A 19,053-nucleotide genomic window follows, 5' to 3' on the forward strand; every position below is an offset into this window, starting at 1 on the left:
CTCTTTCATGGAAATGTAATATTTTTGGTTTGTCAACTGGTGTCAAAAATCCTCTTTTCCGGACAATCTGGAGACAGTCTGAAGAAGCCACATGGCATCCCTCCTTGTAGACCCTCCACCTGCGAGGGCAAGCATAAGGTAAGCAATGCGCTTTGGGTGGAGTTCGAGGGCGGGCACCTGGTTGACCTGGTCTTCGGCGGTCAAATCTGTTTTTTGGGAGAGAAATATTTCTCTGGTGGGGAAAGAGCCCAAGCTTGTACGAGAGGTTGTCCACATTTTCAGCTTGGCGCAGTGACAATTTCATGGCAAAACAGCACACCAAAGGTGCCCTGGAAGATTGCCAATTCCAACCTGGTCTGTTCTTCATCCAGGCGAAGCGCACCCAGCGCAGTGGTAAATTGGCTGACAGGCGCACTGTGCACACACGTCACCAAAACCTCACAGGCAGGTTTTTCAGAGTGTCAGGCACATTTCAGTGGAATAAACAATGGCAGCAGTCACTATTTAATGTAACCGTACATTTTTGTATTAATTGTGCCATCATATCTGACGTCAGATCAAAGACATCATGCACAATGGGAACAGCCTATGATACCAATCGGGGCCAGCTCTACACTGTGGCTGGGGGGGGTAACACCCCCAAAATAAATGGCTTCATTTTCTAAAAAGCTCTACTCATCACTCATCTTCATGGCTCCCCTCATCCAATCCCAAACATCCAATCACTGTTAGTATGCAAATGCAACAGTGACCCATTAGACAACTAATAATTAACAACAAAGAACCCTGTGATTGGCAGGCGACCAGTCCACCCGCCTGAAGACAGCTGGGATAGGCTCCAGCACTCCCCGCGACCCTCGTGAGGATAAGCGGTAGAAAATGAATGAATGAATAAAAACAAAGATTAATATAACCCATTAGACAACTAATAATTCACAACAAAGAACCCTGTGATTGGCTGGCGACCAGTCCACCTGCCCGAAGACAGCTGGGATAGGCTCCAGCACTCCCCGCAACCCTCGTGAGGATAAGTGGTAGAAAATGAATGAATGAATTAATAAAAACAAAGATTAATATAACGTTGGTTGTTAAAATCTGGCTGTATGATATATTTTTTTTTACTGTTCATTTTTTCTCAAGAAGCATAAGGAGGAGATCCCAAGAATATAGCATCAAAGGTTCTCCTATTTGGCGACGAGGTGGATCACAAGTGCCTGGATTAGCCTGCTGCTTTGTTTAATGTGACTGTCAGGAGTCAGAGTCAAGTTCAAATATTGTCGTCTCATTCTCGTAGACCCAATCTTGCGTATCTTCTCGTCTCATGACACCCCTAGTCAATAGAGTCTGAGTTTTGCGACCTCAGGTTTACCCTCCCTCTCCTCAGCGTCTCGTGCATTAGCCTCGCTCTGACCTTGTCTTGATATCACACCCTTGGAAAAAAAAGGAATGTAAATCGTATCCGTACAATCCCAACCCCGTTACCGCCAAACGCCTCGTTCTCACCGCCCCTACTCGGCTCGGCAGGGCCACATGATCTTTTCCATGTTCCAGACATAATTTGCGGCTTAAGGTTTTGGAGGCTGACGGTGCGTCTGCGCCACTCTGCTGTTTCAGGCGTCGGCTTCGCTGCATGCAGCACTTCTCAGTAGTCGGGAAAAGTCCCATTGCAGGGACCCCCGAGAGGTCGCTATTGATTATTTTCTTTGGAATGCTGTGAGCACCGCATGGGCTAATGCTAACTGAACCACATTATGAAATCATAAATTACGAAAGAATACGCTCACAAATTTAATGCATTATTTTGAATGTAAGCATTTTTTACAGTGTACAGACACATAAACATTTCAGTGTGTTTAAAGGACATTAAGAAACATTTTAGTGCAACTTAATCTGCCTTCATTGAGGGCATTTAACCTAAAGGTTGTGTGCACATTTTCTAGTGAAGTGTTATGACACATGTGAGACATATTGCATGTGAGCGTGCAGCAGCTTGTCTGCTCCTAAAGTCAACTCATCTAAAGTAGTGCTGCTGCTGCAAGAAGCATGACATACATTCATGGTGCATGGCTGGTATGCTGTGAACACGGAAAGTATTTGCTTGCTTCGATATTAAAGAAAAAAAGCTCTCTTATCGAAACTTTCATAATTTTTTTTTAATTTCGACAACAAAATTGTGGGTTGTGCAAAATTTCATGAGGAAAAACATAAATAAAATAGAAATAAATAAATAAATCCTAAATATAGCTATATACAGAAGTAAATAAATTGGTCATGACGGACATTAATCAGTCATTTACCAAATCAAAGAAGTATGGTTAAAAACAACTGAATACCATACAGAGAGATCCATGGAGTGCTGTGGGTTTGATGTGACCTCGTCTGGCCTTGAGTGTTTTCTGAATGGTACTGACAATTAAAAATCATTTTAGGGGGGCGGATGAACCAATAAATTAAACAGTTGAAGTAAAGACAACACAGATTTTTACCTGACCTAAGGCGCCACCAGACAGCTGACATTAAGATTGGACTGTGTCTACCATTATTTGTTTTATCAGTAGCCTTTTTACACCCTGCATTGCAAAGAGGGTTGGATTAGAGATACGTTGTCAACGCCTTTGGTATTGCCCATCCTGAAGATAACGTCAAAGTTGAGGCGGACCCTTTAATTCTCATGCATGGACACCCAGTGGAACAGACACATAAGGAAAAGTGATGAGGTGTTTTAAGGTGTGAGCTCCTTTCCTTATTTAGCAAGGAAATACAGCATGTTACTCTGTAATGTTTGTGAATAGTGAAACGTTGATAAATGTGAAACCAAATAAAAGATACAATAATGCACATAGTTGTTTGTAGTTTTAACTCAGTTGTTACACCAAATTGAATTGGATTCATGTGTACTTTCTGCTTTTTATCCAGCTTTTGTCCAATTTAAGTTAATCTTGTCTGTCTGCTTACTGTTCTTTTAAGGCTACGGAGATACAAAAATTGAACTCTTTAATGAATTGTTTAGTGCAAATAAAACAATGGCTCGGCGCTAATTCCCTTCAATTTAATTCAGATAAAACTGAGGTGCTGGTGATTGCCCCTGATGAAGTTATTCCAGGGATTAAACAGCCTGTCTTGTAAGTCAAGCCTCAGAAATCTTGGAGTAATTTTTGACAAGGAAATGTCATTACAGCACCACTCAAAGCAGCTCACTCGGAATTGTTTCTTTCAGCTAAGAAAAATCTCGAAACTTCGAACAATGGTATCTAAAGGTGAGCTCGAGATGATAATCCATGCCTTTGTGTCTTCTCGTTTAGACTACTGTAATAGTTTGTTTTCTTGTCTAAACAAAAAAGAGTTGTCTCGTCTGCAACAGGTTCAAAATTCTGCTGCGCGGTTATTGACTCGATGCAACAGAAGGGCTCACATCAGGCCGATTCTGAAAGCTCTCCATTGGCTCCCTGTCTCATTCCGTGTGAATTTTTAAATCCTGGTGCTCACTTTTAGAGCCTTGCACGGCCAGGCCCCTGCCTACATACGAGACTTGTTGCGTCCCTATACCCCCTCTCGGAGGCTGAGATCGTTAGATCAAAATTTACTCATGGTCCCTCGTAGTCGTTTTAGGACCTGAGGAGACCTATCTTTTCAGGTTGTTGCGCCGAGGCTCTGGAATGACCTTCCACCCTCCCTACGTTCGCTTGACTCTGTCGATGCATTTAAGAGTAACCTTAAAACTCACTTGTTTTTGCAGGCATACCCAGCTCAGTAGATTTAGGGTACTATGACCATCATATATTTATGTCTATTTTTATTGTACATTGTTTTATTGTATTTTTTATGTGTATTTTAACCCTGTGTTTTGCCTTTTGTGAAGCACTTTGTGACTTCTGTTTGAGAAAGGTGCTATATAAATAAAACTTACTACTTACTACTACTTGACAAACAATTTTGTCTGTTTATATTGTGTTCATTTTCATAGTAATATGTTCAAATCTGTTCTTTTTTCAGTTTAATAAATTGATTTTAAATGACCTGTAGTGTTTTTACTTATCTGTGGCACATTCTACATTAAAATTAACGAGATGATGCAGTGTCAGCAAAAATTCTATTTGTGAATTCTGAAAAGCTGAAGCGAAACTGAAAAACTTTGAAACGGTGCAAAAGCAAAAATTTAGAATGAAAACGTTCGGAAGCTGAAGCTGGACTGAAATGCTGTGGTAATACGCTAAAACATAGAATGAAAGTAAGAGTAAATTGGTAGCTTGAGCTCAAACCAGGCATTGAACCAACCATCTAGGCCAGGGGTGGGCAAACTTTTTGACTCGCGGGCCGCATTGATATGACAAAATTTACAGGGGGGGGGGCAGACTATATATTTTACACGTAACAGTCCACCTGGTATTATTGTATCTGTAAAATTGTATATTTATATTTAAATATTTTAAAAATAATAAAATAATATAATAACTACAATAAAATTAAAATAAAAATTATTATATTATTATTATGTAAAATATGCAAATATAACAATAATATTATATATAATTAATATAATAATTAGCATTAATATAATAATTATAATAATCATAATAGTTCTAATAATTATTATAATAATCTAATAATAATCTAATAATAATCTAATAATAATCTAATAATAATAATAATTATTATTATTATTATGTGCTTGTGTCCCTTTTTTCAGGAGCACTTTGTAAACAACAGACCATGTCAAAAAACGAAATTGATAAAACCATCAAAAGGTTGGCTCAGGCCATGATGCCAGGTTGTATGTTGAGTTTAAATGAAATACTTTGGAAAGATTGGGCGGGCCGTATTCAAACACTTGGCGGGCCGGATGTGGCCCCTGGACCGTAGTTTGCCCACCCCTGATCTAGGCAGTAGGGTATGCCAAATAAGTCTAGTGTGGTCTCCTATCCTGCTTTGCGGCGCTGCTCTTTAAATGGTTGTTAATATTATGTGTTTAGGCCACACAGCTGGGAGACTGGGGTTCGATCCCCCTCTCCAGTATCTCTGTGTGGAGTTTGCATATTCTTCCCGTGCATGTGGGGGTTTTCTCCAGGTACTCCGGTTTCCTCCCACATTCCAAAAACATGCTAGGTTAATTGGTGACTCCAAATTGTCCATACGTATGAATGTGAGTGTGAATGGTTGTTTGTCTATATGTGCCCTGTGATTGGCTGGTGACCAGTCCAGGGTGTACCCCGCCTCTCGCCCAAAGTCAGCTGGGATATGCTCTGACATACCTTTAGTACCTTTAGTGAGGATAAGTGGCATAGAAAATATATGGATGTTTAACTGCGTAGCATATTTTGCATGTTTATTTCAGAATATTTAGCAAAGTATATTTTCACCTACGTTGCATTGGTTTTACGAGTTTTGCATCTGTTTTGCAAAGGTTGGACACCTCTGATATCGAGATGTCATATGCTTTCCATTAAGACGCAATACATACTGTAATACTGTAGACATGTAACAACGCTGACATCTAGTGGAACTACTTATGTGTACACATCCTATTTTCGCACACATTTACTTTCCCTTAACTTTAGTCTTGTCTTTCGGCCAGTCACGTCAGCTTATCTGTACAAATCAAATATCAGCATATTAACATACTATTTAGTATAGAAATTGAAAAGCTCAGAATAACTCCATGTGGAAGCATTATAATGTGTTATTAGTCTGGTCTACTGCCAGAGGAGGCGCTGTTAGCACAACAATTGCTCCACCACCGTCGAAGAAGAAAAATTGTAGTTCAAAGATGGCGCTACCCGGTGTTTTACTCGTGCGATTGAGAGCGCTGTGTCGCCTTGGCAAATGTCTTCAAACGGGAGGACAAACGGTGTCAAACTGGGGCAGAGACATGCGGTGGTGTAGGACACAAACCGGGCGCTTTCGGGAATATGGCACGTCACATTTCCAGGCTAAACGAGGTGAGTGGCAGGGGCATAATAACTCCGTAACAGGTATGGATGTCAAGGGCATCATCATGTGTCAAAATATCACCTTCTTTCGAGTGTTCTGTTGTTTTTCCCCTCTAACGTCTGTATGACTTGTTTTTTCTTATAAGGAAACATTAGCTCAAACCTACTGGATGAATTTCCGGATCCCAAAAGTCTCTTAAATAACACCCTTGCTCGCTCGCTGGGAGTCAACGACCTGTCTCAGCTCATCCAGTACACATGCACCGAGGAAGAGGGTGTCAAGGCAAGAACAGTACCCATAGCTTGTCTAGACTCCTGTTGTATTACTGTATTGACTGTTGTGTAATTTGTTGCATAGAAAGCCACTGTTACCGTGCTGTGGCCCTGTAAGATCGCGGAGGAAGGTTATGCCTCCAGGAAAGTGGATGCAGAGAGACTTGCTGCAGCTGCTGCTTGTCACAAGCTAAAAGTACGATTTTCAATACGAGTGTCAATCTTATAGTGTAATCACTCATAACTATCATGTCATTGCACAGGAAATGGGTGTGATCGGCCCAAATAATCAGCTCCCGAGAAGGAGAGCTAGCAGAGGGAGAGGTGTGCGGTCATCCCTTTACAACATCGATGACAACCCTTGGACTGACTGTGTCCATGATTCTACGCTTGACCTGGTGCCACCTGTCCCTGAAAACACACCTAACTTCACTGAAGCGCTTTCTCTCTTCCCTTCTCCCAAAGCACTATTAACCCGGGTGGTTCAGGTGGCCACGGGATCCAACAGCAGCAAAGTATGTAGCATTGCTCATTAACCATGCTCTTTATGAATGCTGTGTTACTCATTATATATTGTTGGCATTAGCCGATACAGTTCAGGACAGGTGGAGGGAAGCTCAAAAGGTGTGAGCTGACCCTGCACTGGCCGCAGGAAATGACTTTCACTGCGACAGCAAACAACAAGGCTGGAGCAGAGAAGAGGGCAGCGGCTCTCGCTTGCATGAAACTGAAGGTGAAGAGTCTTGCTGTTCTTTTGTGCTTGTTTGGACTGTAAAGTGCATCAAATGTCGTCTTGTGTAGGAACTACAATTGCTGGATGAGAACAACAATCCGCTGACTCATGCCAAGTACCACCGGGATAAGGTGAGGCAGGCAGCAGAGAGTGAGCGGCGCCCCCTTCAAGTGCAAGTCCCGGACTACCTACAGAGCCGTATGAGAGAATATCTCACACAGGTCAGTTAATGACAGCTGTTTCGTTTTAGTTTAGTCACTAAATATGTTTTTGTGTTGTCTTCATGACAGTACCCAGTAGAAGCAGAGGTGCAGAAACTCTGTGAGGAAGAGGATGAGAGAGAGCAGCATGTAGCAGAGGAGGAAGAAGACTTGACGTTAGACGCCATCACAGGAAAGCCGTACAGGCTGCGGTCTCCGCAGGAGGAGACATACCTAAACAACCGCCTGCAGGAGGAATGGAGGAGAGCCTCCCCCAGCCTGAGCGTGGCGCTGCCAGTCGACAGTCACCGTCAGCGCGTCATCTCGGCCGTACGTTCTTCCAAGGTGGTGGTGATTGCCGGAGAAACTGGATGTGGCAAAACCACGCGGATCCCACGGTTTCTCCTGGAGGACTGTGTGACTGTGGGGCAGGGGGCCCAGTGCAACATCCTGGTGACCCAACCTCGTCGGATCAGCGCAGTGTCAGTGGCACATCGCGTCGCCCAGGAGATGGGTCCTGCTCTGAAACACTCCGTTGGATATCAGGTATTAAATGACAATTATTTGAATACTGTGTTCCCTCGTTTGTGAAACTCTTCTATAGCAAACTAGTTGAAACTCAGCTAGAGAACTCCATTTTGTATGCAGTTATTCTACAATCAATTTACATAATTGATAATCTACAGCGTTATGTATAATGATCCCCCTCCATAGGTGAGACTCGAGAGCAGACCCCCGGAACACAATGCCGGAGCCTTGCTCTTCCTCACAGTGGGCGTCCTGCTAAGGAAGCTGCAGTCCAACCCTGCCCTGAAGGGCATAAGCCACGTGGTCGTAGACGAGGTTCACGAGCGTGATGTGAACACGGACCTCCTGCTGGCACTGTTGCGCTCTAGCATGGACAAGAACCCTGACCTACGCGTGGTGCTCATGAGTGCTACCGGAGACAACCAGCGGCTGGCTCGCTACTTTGGGGGCTGTCCCATTGTGAAGGTACCTGGTTTCATGCACCCAGTGAAGGACCGATACCTGGAGGACCTGCTGAGAGAGATGGGGCGCCCCTTGCCTGTGCCAGAGTCGGCACAAACTGATGAGGTCTCTCCAGACCTGGACCTGGTCGCTGATGTCATTGAGCACATTGACAGACATGGACAACCAGGTAGCAAATTCACAAGTCTCTTGCTTTCCACTTGAATTAAAATTCAAGATGACACCCTATCTCCCCGACCTTCCATAGGTGCTGTATTGTGTTTCCTACCTGGCTGGCAGGACATTAAGACGGTTCAACAAAGGCTTCATATGAAGCCACACTTTTCCTCTGGCTCACAGTTGATCCTGCCATGTAAGTATGGAGGACCAAAACTGCCAAAATAATAAATAAATAAATAAATAAAAGTGGAAATAAAAACAAAAATGAAAAAAAAATGAAAAAAATTAAATACAAAAAATGAATATAAATGGAAATAAAAACAAAAATAATTTTTTTTAATTTTTGAATCTTGTTTTTTATTTTTGCTTTTATTTATTTATTTATTTATGTATATATGTTTTAATTTTTGTTTTTATTTCCATTTATATTTATTTTTTGTATTTAATTTTTTGATTTTTTTTTTCATTTTTGTTTTTATTTTCACTTTTATTTATTTATATTTATTTATTATTTTGGCAGTTTTGGTCCTCAGAAATGCAGAAGGAAAAACTATTCAAATGAGGGGGTGGTCCTAAGTGGGTTGGGTTGAACTGTTCGCCTATTGGTTGATCGACATGTGAGTGCGAAAATCGACTAGGTATGCCTGCAAACAGCCACAGCAAGAGGAAGTCACCACACCACTCTCGTCCGATTCGTCCGAAGTTGAAGCTTGTGAAAGCAGAAAGTAAAGAAAGAGTCAACACACCTGAACTGGAATTAAGTAAAAGCGCAACACATCAGCTGTTTCATACTTACCACGTTCCAAATCATCCAAACGATTGGCAGCGTCCCTGAGAAGCTCGGACACCGACTTCCTGGTGGACCCCGCCATTATTGTCCCGGTAAATGTATACTTTTCTGCCTGTATACTTCCTCTTGCTGTGGCCGTTTGCAGGCATACCTAGTCGATTTTCGCACTCACATGTCAATCAACCAATAGGCGAACAGTTCAACCCAAGACACACTTAGGACCGCCCCCTCATTTGAATAGTTTTTCCTTCTGCATTTCTATGAGGACCAAAACTGCCAAAATAATAAATAAATAAATAAAAGTGAAAATAAAAACAAAAATGAAAAAAAAATTAAATACAAAAAATAAATATAAATGGAAATAAAAACAAATAAAAATATATATACATAAATAAATAACTAAAAGCAAAAATAAATACAAAAATAAAAAACAAGATTCAAAAATTTAAAAAAAATATATTTTTGTTTTTATTTCCATTTATATTTATTATTTTTTTTTTTTGTTTTTATTTCCACTTTTATTTATTTATTTATTATTTTGGCAGTTTTGGTCCTCCATATGTAAGAGCACACACATCCATCTTTAAAACACATTTCATTTGCAGCACATAAATTCATGCTTTTGTTTCAGTGCATTCTAGTTTGTCAGTGGCGGATCAGCAGGCGGTGTTTCAGCGCCCCCAAGAGGGCAGGAGGAAAATTGTCTTGGCCACCAACATCGCTGAGACCTCCATCACCATCGATGATATTGTGCATGTGGTGGATGCAGGAACACACAAAGAGCATCATTATGACCCACGCACTAAAGTAAGGCCATGCATTTGCGGTACTAGTACAAAGCCATTTTAAAATTTCATTCAAATTTTTATAAAAATTCCATGCTAAGCCAAGAATGCGTTGGGGAAACATCTTATCTTTATTCCTCTCCAGGTATCTTGTCTGGACACTGTGTGGATATCTCGATCCAATGTCACTCAACGAAAAGGAAGAGCAGGGCGCTGTCAACCAGGGCAGTCCTACCATCTGTTTCCACGAACACAGCTAGACTCCATGAGCCCCTTCCCCATCCCAGAGATCCTGCGCATCCCCCTAGAGAGCTTGGTGGTTCAGGCCAAGATCCACAGTCCAAAATGCAAGGTACATTTTATTTAATTTATTTTTGTCTGCCTGCTTGTCTTCCATAAACATTGCATAATGTCCTACAGTATTGTTTGTGTGCGTGCGTGTGTCACTTAGGCTGTAGAGTTTTTATCACAAGTGTTGGACAGCCCAGAGCAGGGAGCAGTGTCAGACGCCGTCCGAAATCTACAAGACATTGGTGAGTGTTCTGTGTGCCAACAATTTTATATTCCGTAATTAATGTCCACATCTGATTTAGATTTGAATTAAATGTAATGTTATTTAAACCAGTATTTAATTTTTCCATTTTTCAGGGTAAAAAAATAATGTTCCAATTTTTAAACATCTACATATGTAAAACAAATATAAAAGTAATGAATATTATTTAAAAAAAAACATGACTAAAATTTATATCTTTGTGAGAAGCAACTTATTAAATTTGTCTGATTTTTATGAGCTAGATGTTTGATAAAAGAGTAACATTAAGACAGTCATATACAAAATGCAATAAATGAGATTGAAAAACTATAACAAAAAGCGTAATGTTGAAGAATATAGAATAGCATACATATATTAATTTGCTATATTAGCTTTTTTTTTTAAAGGTCCATAATGTCAGTATAAAGTGAACCAAAACATGGTTTATAAATGGATACAATGACCAAAATTTTTTGTAATGTATGCCAATGTTTCCTCTGCAGGAGTTCTTGACGGGTCAGAAACGTTGACGCCTTTAGGAGAGCGTGTGGCGTCCATGTCATGTGACCCACGTCTTGGCAAAGTTCTGGTCCTGAGCACCATGTTCAGGTGCATCCTGCCTATGTTGTCAATAGCCGCCTGTCTTACCCGGGATCCTTTTCACAATAGCCTGCAGAACCGATCGATGGTCACCAAGGTGAGATGCACAAAGAGACTTCAAAGTTCACACTGCAGTGTATGAAAATGCCCAAAAGCATATATACGAAAACAAAAATATCAGAATGACCTGCAGTGTAGCCTAGTACACAACTTTTTTTTTTTTTTTTCCTCAGGCCAAAGCGAATCTGAGCGACTCCAGCTTCAGCGACTACTTGGTGTTCAGTCGAGCCGTATTGGGATGGAGGAAACTTCAGCAAGAGGGTGACTGCAAGGACAGGGACGGCTATCTGGAAAAGCACATTTTGTCTAAGGCCGGCCTCAGGTTCATCAACGGTTAGTGGGAAGCTATCACACACACATATACACACACACACACACACACACACACACACACACACACAGCAAGTTGCATTACACTTTCTGTTGCTCTGTGTCCCAGGCTTGATCTCTCAGTTCAGCGATAACCTACGCGAGGCTCAGCTAGTGTCCCATGCTAGCGAGTGTCAGCGTCACTCTTCACTTTTCAACAAGAACAGTGACCAGGAACACCTACTGAAAGCGGTGCTGCTTGCGGGACTCTACCCCAACCTTATCCAGGTACCTGCAACCTCTTTGAATCAAGTCGTATTCCACTTTAACGCTCCAAAGCTTGAAGGACAAAATATGAATGGAAGAGTTTGGGCTTTTTCTGATCATGCACAGGCATTTTTAAAAGGCATTGAAGGCCTACCAGCAAAATTCATGTAAGGGTTCTCATGTAGCTATGTTTGGAATCGTATCGGCACATGTCCAGATTCAGGTATTGGGATAATTGTGGATGGGTGCATGTCAAAGCAACAGGTGGTGCTGTACTCCTTAACTGTCCAATTAGGCCAATTAGAGTGGTTAGCACGCAGGCCACACAGCTAGGAGACTCTGTTTCGATTCTCCGCTGGGGCATCTCTGTGTGGAGTTTTCATGTTCTCCACATGTTGCGTGGGTTTTCCGGTTTCCTCCCACATTCCAAAAACATGCTAGGTTAATTGGCGACTCCAAATTGTCCATAGGTATGAATGTGAGTGTGAATGGTTGTTTGTCTATATGTGCCCTGTGATTGGCTGGCGACCAGTCCAGGGTGTACCCCGCCACTCGCCCAAAGACAGCTGGCATAGCCTCCAGCACTCCTGCGACACTCGTGAGGATAAGCGGCACAGAAAATGACTCACAGACACCAGAAGAAAGCTGTTCCTGGAAAAGGCATAGTGATAATCAGAAATGGAGTACAACTTGACTTATTGTAAAGTAAACATACTCCTTAAATCACACGAATAATACACAAAAAGCAAATGAAATTTAGAAAAATGACTCCTCAGAATATTTATACTGTGATACACAAGAGTAACAAGCCAGTGTCTTTACCTTCAAGGTGAAGAAGGGCATTGTGACCAAAGGGGGGCGCTTCCGTCCCAACCGCTTGGCCTTCCGTACACTCAGCGGCAACGTCCTGCTTCACCGCTCCTCTGTGAACAGGTGAGACAATGCTCATACGGGAAAAATCCAACCAAGTATGACGTTCCTAATGTGTTTTTATGGCTTTATAGAGGAAAGGAGGAGCTGCCTTGTCGATGGCTCACTTTCTTTGGAGCCGTCAAGTCCAATGGCTCAGTTTTCATTCGGGACTCGTCAGCAGTACATCCACTTGCCCTGTTGTTGCTCACAGATTGTAACATCACTGAGACAGGTACGTGGAGCTTGTACGCCATCCTCACATCAATGTCCACCTAAATATGTATTCTTTTGTGTTTAAGTGAGCGGAGACACAGTCGAGGTGTCTTTCCCTGGTCGCTCGCTGGTGCGCTGCCAGCTGGTGGCTGACACGTGGGAGCTGCTGTGGGAGCTCCGCACGTCCATTCAGGCCATGCTCCAGCGCAACCTCCGCAACCCGAGGAACATAGCCACCCACAAGGCCCAGGACGGAGAGCTTGTCTCACTCCTGGTGGAGCTTCTCAATGACACCGAACAGAATCCGTGGGCTCGGAATGACGGCAGCGACAGTGAAGTTGACTGAGGACAGACACATAGCACATGATGGCCAGAAGAAGGGGATGTCATCTTATTTATTTTGTTGTTTTGTATTGTGAGTACCCTTTTTGGATTGGTACTTAAAATATACTGTAGTATTCAGGGCTCCACCACGAAAAAAAATCATGAACTTGTCGTATGGAGCCTCATATTTATTGCTTTATTAAAAGCAGATGTGTTGACATTCATTAATGAATAAAATGACGTGACTAGTCTAACATTGTGCATGTATGATGTTATATACTATTTTTAATATATAATATTTAATACGATGGTCATAAAATTGGGTTCACCTGCACCGTTTACTCAGCGCTAACACGGGGGTAGGCAAAATAGGTGATAATACAACTGCACGCTATTGAATGTCCCTTTTTAGATCGATTTTAAGCCATACAAATGGCCACAAGCAGGCAGAAGTGCACACATGACAGGAAGGAGGAAGTGGAAGATCATGGAGGAGTGTAGCAAGGTTACTCATTGTAGTGCATACATACACACACACACAGTTTAGCTCCAAATATAACATTTGTAAATGGTTCATGGTGTTATATTTGTAAATAAATTATTTTGATGTAAATCAACACGGTTTGTGTTGTTTGTTTAGATACAGTATTTCAGTTAATGGGAAAAGTCAATATATCTTTTCATAAAGCTGGTTTTCTCCATTTTTAGTTTTTTGTCAAGAACTTAGACATATTTTCCTGAAATGTACCTATGTTCTACTGCTGATTACTAAAGAATGAAAAAAGATAGAAACTGATGAAAGAAGTGAGTCTATTCTTTCTTTTGGTAGGTTTCATGAGCCATAGAACACAATATTCTGTGTGCATTGAAAAATCAGTCAAAATTGTCTAAAATGGTTAGTACTGAACGCATTTGTCTTTTCAAAAATTGCCACGATTAAATGAATTGAAGTTAAACTTACGCACTTTAATCCATTCATCCATCAGACACCAAAACTTGATTATTACTGGATAGTGTGGTAGTTATTGAGAGGTGAAGAAGTAAACATCTCTCTTTTTAATGAGCCAGCTAATTAATCAGCTGCTCTCTGCAGAGCCAACCCTTTTGACCAAGAAAATGGCGGAAAGGAAAAAGATATGGAGTACCACGCAAAACCATGCAACATTCGAAGTCACATTAATAGTACAAAGTATTTAATTCATTTCTGGGATAGCTTCAGTATAACACTGTTATTGAACAGAAAAAAATCAGAGACTCATTAAATTCTAAAATTGTTGGTCTTGCAAGCATTTAGTTATATTCAATGTTAAAAAATATATTTCTCTCTATGAAATAAATGTTAAAACATGTAGCTTTCATGGGTCTCTTAGCCAAAAATGTTCCCGACCCCTGCGCTAACCCAATAGCTGTATGCTATATGTAATGTATTAATACTTCCTCTGAGAGTGTGTCAGTGTTGATTTAAAAAACTGTATTATGAGCAATCTGGTTTTCCAAAAAGTTTGATTTAGGAAAAGTCCTTCATGAACTGTAAGTGAAAGCTGCTCAGGCGTCGCAGAAGTTCCTTCATGGTGTCAACAGTCGTCATGATGCAAAATCTGTCAAAAACAAACAAACAAAAAAAAAAACATTTACTAAACATCCATTCTGCTGAATGTGTGCTCAATGTGACACACTGGAGAGTAACTTGACCAAAAAATATTGTCTAATAACCTGATGTGATAGGTGCCTTCCTTTTGTCCGTACTCACAGCCAGGGCTAACAAACACGCCCTCGTCCTCCAGCAGTCTCACACAGTAGAATGTGTCAGGCTTCATCCCCACTTCCTGAAAATATAAATAATATTGTTTGTGTGAATGCGAATATTGGACCATTTGTGTGTGTGTGTGTGTGTGTGTGTGTGTGTAACCTTGGCTTTCTGGATGGCTTTTGGTGGTAGATGCAGTCTGGGGAAAGCAAACGCTCCTCCTTCCACCGGCTGGCAACTGAAACCTGGCAACCGGTTTAGAACCTTCTCCACTTTTTTCACATTATGAAGCAGTGTGCTTTGTATGTGTCTGATCTCCTAGAGAATAACATGAACTTAAAACTGGCATTTAGTTATGGCAGTTCAGTTATTAAATTTAGTTATGGCCATTAATGCGTTGTTGTACACACACAACTCTTGCTTCTTGTGCATGCTTTCTGAAATAAAACAGCTAAAGTTCAAAGGTCACATATGGACTCACATTCGTGTACAGAGTATAGGAGGGCTCTCCTGGCTTGGGAGGGTCCACCATCAGCTCCAGCGCAATCTGACCCGCTACTGGAGGACAGGCGTCCATATGGAACAGCATGTAGATGTGTTTCAGGACATCAGGCTCTATGTTTACAAGCTCCACATATCCTCCACGAAGACCACACCTGCAGGGAAACCCAGCATTGTTACTACAAGAGCCAGTCAGGAATGTGTGTGTGTGTGTGTGTGTGTCACATGATCCACAGCTTACTCTCCCAGAAAGCCTTTGGAGGCCGAGTGGAAAGAGGCCAGCTCCAGCATGTCAGAAAGAGGAGGCCCCATGTTGGATAAAACCTTCTTATAGGAGACAAACGGAGTCTTTTCTCCATAGACACAGCCCTGATAGACCTGTAGGTGAGCATGTGACATCACTGGGGTCATCCACAAATTCATCTAGGTTCCCAAAATGGAGTATGCCAATTGTCATGGGGGGGTTGTGAATATAAAAATGAAAAACAATTAACTCACAATTACGAAATGTGTGGTTTCTTATCCACATTTTTTATAGTGCATTTGTGAGATGTACTACTAGCCCGTGACTAAATGGGTAAACAGTCTGTGATAAGATCATAGTGTGCATGTACATTTGCAGCCAATGTGGACATTTGATGGTGAATGTGTTTGAAATTACTGAGATTAATTTTGATTTGTTTCAAGACAAGTGCTTTTAATGACTGACAACTTTGAGTCAACCCAAACACTCAGATATTTGGATTCTGATACGATTGTCACGTATGATCATCGAGGTATTGTTGAACTCAATCCGCTTAAGTGTATCTGGTGAAAAATTAAAACATAATTGTGACAGTGTAAAATGTCTTCTCAAGATGGAGGAACACAGCACCGACAATCTTGTTGTTAAATATGAGATCAATTAGTGTCTTTGTGGCGTTTGTTATTCTTGTTGGCCCATTGTTGATCTAATGTTGATCTAATTCCTCCCCCTTTTCTTGGTCCCTTTGCGGCTTGCCTGTAAATATTCTAACCAGAAATATTCAGAGCTACTGATGGTGCGTTTTGATTAATCCAGATTTTGGTTAAGCATAAGCATGCAAAGGTAAAAAGCAAGGCCAACACAATGGTGAGCAAGACAGGTGGTCACAAAAAAACCCACAAGAACATCCAAAGAACTGCAGGCCTTGCTTGCCTCAGTTAAGGCCAGTGTTCATAAGAGAGACACAGGGCAAAAACGGCCTGCAGGGCAGTCTTCCAAGACGAAAAACCACTACTGAACAAAAATCATATTTATGCTCAGTGGTCTAAAGAGACAAAATGGAAATTTGTGGAAGGACTGTGTTTATGTAAAGGTAACGGCACATTTCAGAAAAAGCATCATACCAACGGTAAAATATGGTGGTGGTAGTGTGATGGTCTAGTGCTGTTATGCTGCTTAGAGACCTGGAAGACTTGCTGTGAAAAATTGAACCATGAATTCTGCTGTCAGCCCAAAAAGTCCTGCCATCTGTTTGTGACCTCAAGCTGAAACCAATATTGGATCCAAAACGCATTAGCAAGTCCACCTCTCAATGGCTGAAGAAAAACAAACTGAAGACTTTGAAGTGGCCTTTTCAAAGTCCTGACCTGAATCCTATTGAGGTGCTGTGGAATGACCTTAAAAAGGCGGTTAAATGAAAACCCACCAGTGTGGCTGAATTACAACAATTCTGCAAAGAAGAGTGGGCCAAAATTCCTCCACATGGCTGTAAGAGACTCATTGCAAGTTCTGATCCAAGACCATGCTGATCACAACGCTCAACGGAGGCCTACCTCATCTGCAAGAAGGAAAAGTTTCTTTTCCCAGACGAACCTGAGGACCTCTTCCATGGATTTCCTGCTCTGGATGTGACCTGCCAGGAAATTAACACCCAAAAAAATAACTTGGATGCATTTTAAAGGCAAAGCTTTAAGGTGGTACCTGTGGGATTTCCCGGGTTAATGATATACAAAGCCACAGGCTTGCAGACCCCTTCAGCGGACTCCAACGCTCGATGCAGCTCCTCTATCTGGAGCTCCCATCCGTGCTCCTCATCCAGGAAGTAAGGGACCACCACCCCCCCAAGGGCCTCCACAGACACATGTGACGTGCTGTAACATGGCACTGGCATCAACACGCCACTCCTGGGTGACCCGTCGCTATTTACCAACACCCTGAGCATGTTCTAGAATGTATAGTACAAACAATTTGTCACATAGAAAAAGCAGAATAACTTATTGATGGCTGTCATACCGTGAGTGACCACTGGGAACCAGAATGGATCCATATGTTCTCAGGATCAGCTGGAACACCACCATCTCTTTGGGTTATGAAGTGAGCGATGCTGTGAATTACTTCGGTTAATCCTGGTGTGTGTGTGTATGAGCCTGGAAGAAAAAATAATACAACATAATAAATGTAATTTTAAAAATGGTATAATGTAATTGTATCATTGTGAAGTCATAGAAGATGGATGAATTCTAAGTCAATATCTCCATGTGATGATGCAGTAGAATGTATTTTCAATAATCTACATTTGTCCTACCTACGGCACGGTGGTCTAGTGGTTAGCACGCAGACCTCACAGTTAGGAGACCAGGGTTCAATTCCACCCTCATCTCTGTGTGGAGTTTGCATGTTCTCCATAGGTATGAATGTGAGTGTGAATGGTTGTTTGTCTATATGTGCCCTGTGATTGGCTGGCGCCTCTGGGATAGGCTCCAGCACCCCTGCGACCCTCGTGAGGAAAAAGCGGTAGAAAATGACTGAATGAATGTCCTACCTACACAGCCACCCTCACACCAGTGCAGCAGCTCCCGTGCTCGCTGTTTGACATCCACTGGCAGTTTGTTGCCGTCCATGAGTTGAGGGTAAAAACAAGCAGCGAGAACCTGACAAGTAATTTCAGGAATGCCACTTTAATGTATGCATTATTACAAAGCATATTTTGAGGTTACCTGTCTGACAAAGGTGAGAGGCTTCACTCCTGTGCTGTGTGGGTCACCCCAGGAGACATTTATCACATATTTATAGGGCTTCTTCACTCCCTGTTGCAGACATTATACCACAGCAGTAAATATATATATACATGATATCCACATTTTACACAATTACATCTCCATTCTCTTACCTGCCTGAGCATCTCCTTGATGAGATTCGCTTGTCTTTCCAGGGCCGTCATCTCGGTTTCCCTCATGTTTTTCACATTGATGTTGATCTCCTGCAGGACAGACATGTTTCCAGCTCCACTTGACACAGTTTAAGTGAGGCCAGCAGCTCACTTATTGGCAAGTAAGTGGATTTTTGGTTAAAGATACACAAAGAAAAATAAATATGTGCCTTATTAAGAGTTTTTTTTTTTTTACATGTGTTGAATCCAGGTGTGGTAGCTTTCTGTTCGAAAATGTTGTTAATATGTGACCATCACTGCTAGGAAGGTGAGAGGTAAGGTTAAACATTATACTTTTTGACAGTTTACTCACTTCGTACACCATGCTTGACATTTTCAAATCAAATCAATAACACAGGGGCGGCACAGCGGCCGAGTGGTTAGCGTGCAGACCTCACAGCTAGGAGACCAGGGTTCAATTCCACTCTCGGCCATCTCTGTGTGGAGTTTGCATGTTCTCCCTGTGCATGCGTGGGTTTTCTTCGGGTACTCCGGTTTCCTCCCACATTCCAAAAACATGCTCGATTAATTGGTGACTCCAAATTGTCCATAGGTGTG

At 41.8% G+C, this 19,053-nt stretch overlaps 2 protein-coding genes across 2 annotated transcripts; one reads left to right on the forward strand and one right to left on the reverse strand.

The window, feature by feature from the left end:
• Positions 1–5,740: 5,740 nt before the first annotated feature.
• dhx30 (DEAH (Asp-Glu-Ala-His) box helicase 30) lies at positions 5,741–13,310 on the forward strand. The gene is made up of 18 exons (XM_078791508.1): positions 5,741–5,936; positions 6,074–6,210; positions 6,286–6,396; positions 6,464–6,715; positions 6,787–6,933; positions 7,002–7,154; positions 7,224–7,679; positions 7,848–8,292; positions 8,371–8,475; positions 9,704–9,879; positions 10,003–10,209; positions 10,309–10,390; positions 10,893–11,086; positions 11,223–11,382; positions 11,489–11,646; positions 12,455–12,558; positions 12,630–12,769; positions 12,837–13,310. The coding sequence occupies exons 1-18, from the start codon at positions 5,765–5,767 to the stop codon at positions 13,094–13,096; spliced, it is 3,459 nt and encodes a 1,152-aa protein (XP_078647634.1). The 5' UTR covers positions 5,741–5,764; the 3' UTR covers positions 13,097–13,310.
• A 1,082-nt stretch (positions 13,311–14,392) lies between these two features.
• On the reverse strand, positions 14,393–18,561 carry LOC131126198 (alanine aminotransferase 2). Its single transcript, XM_058068472.2, has 11 exons — positions 18,457–18,561; positions 18,284–18,373; positions 18,109–18,217; positions 17,580–17,713; positions 17,268–17,511; positions 17,120–17,199; positions 15,564–15,700; positions 15,303–15,477; positions 14,984–15,139; positions 14,788–14,900; positions 14,393–14,672 (listed from the first exon to the last, which is right to left on the reverse strand). The coding sequence occupies exons 1-11, from the start codon at positions 18,559–18,561 to the stop codon at positions 14,582–14,584; spliced, it is 1,434 nt and encodes a 477-aa protein (XP_057924455.2). The 3' UTR covers positions 14,393–14,581.
• Between the last annotated feature and the right edge of the window lie 492 nt (positions 18,562–19,053).

The sequence above is a fragment of the Doryrhamphus excisus genome, linkage group LG6, assembly GCF_037039965.1.
Source record: "Doryrhamphus excisus strain RoL-2023G ecotype Guam linkage group LG6, RoL_Dexc_Guam_v1.1, whole genome shotgun sequence".
In the NCBI taxonomy this organism is placed as follows: Eukaryota; Metazoa; Chordata; class Actinopteri; order Syngnathiformes; family Syngnathidae; genus Doryrhamphus; species Doryrhamphus excisus.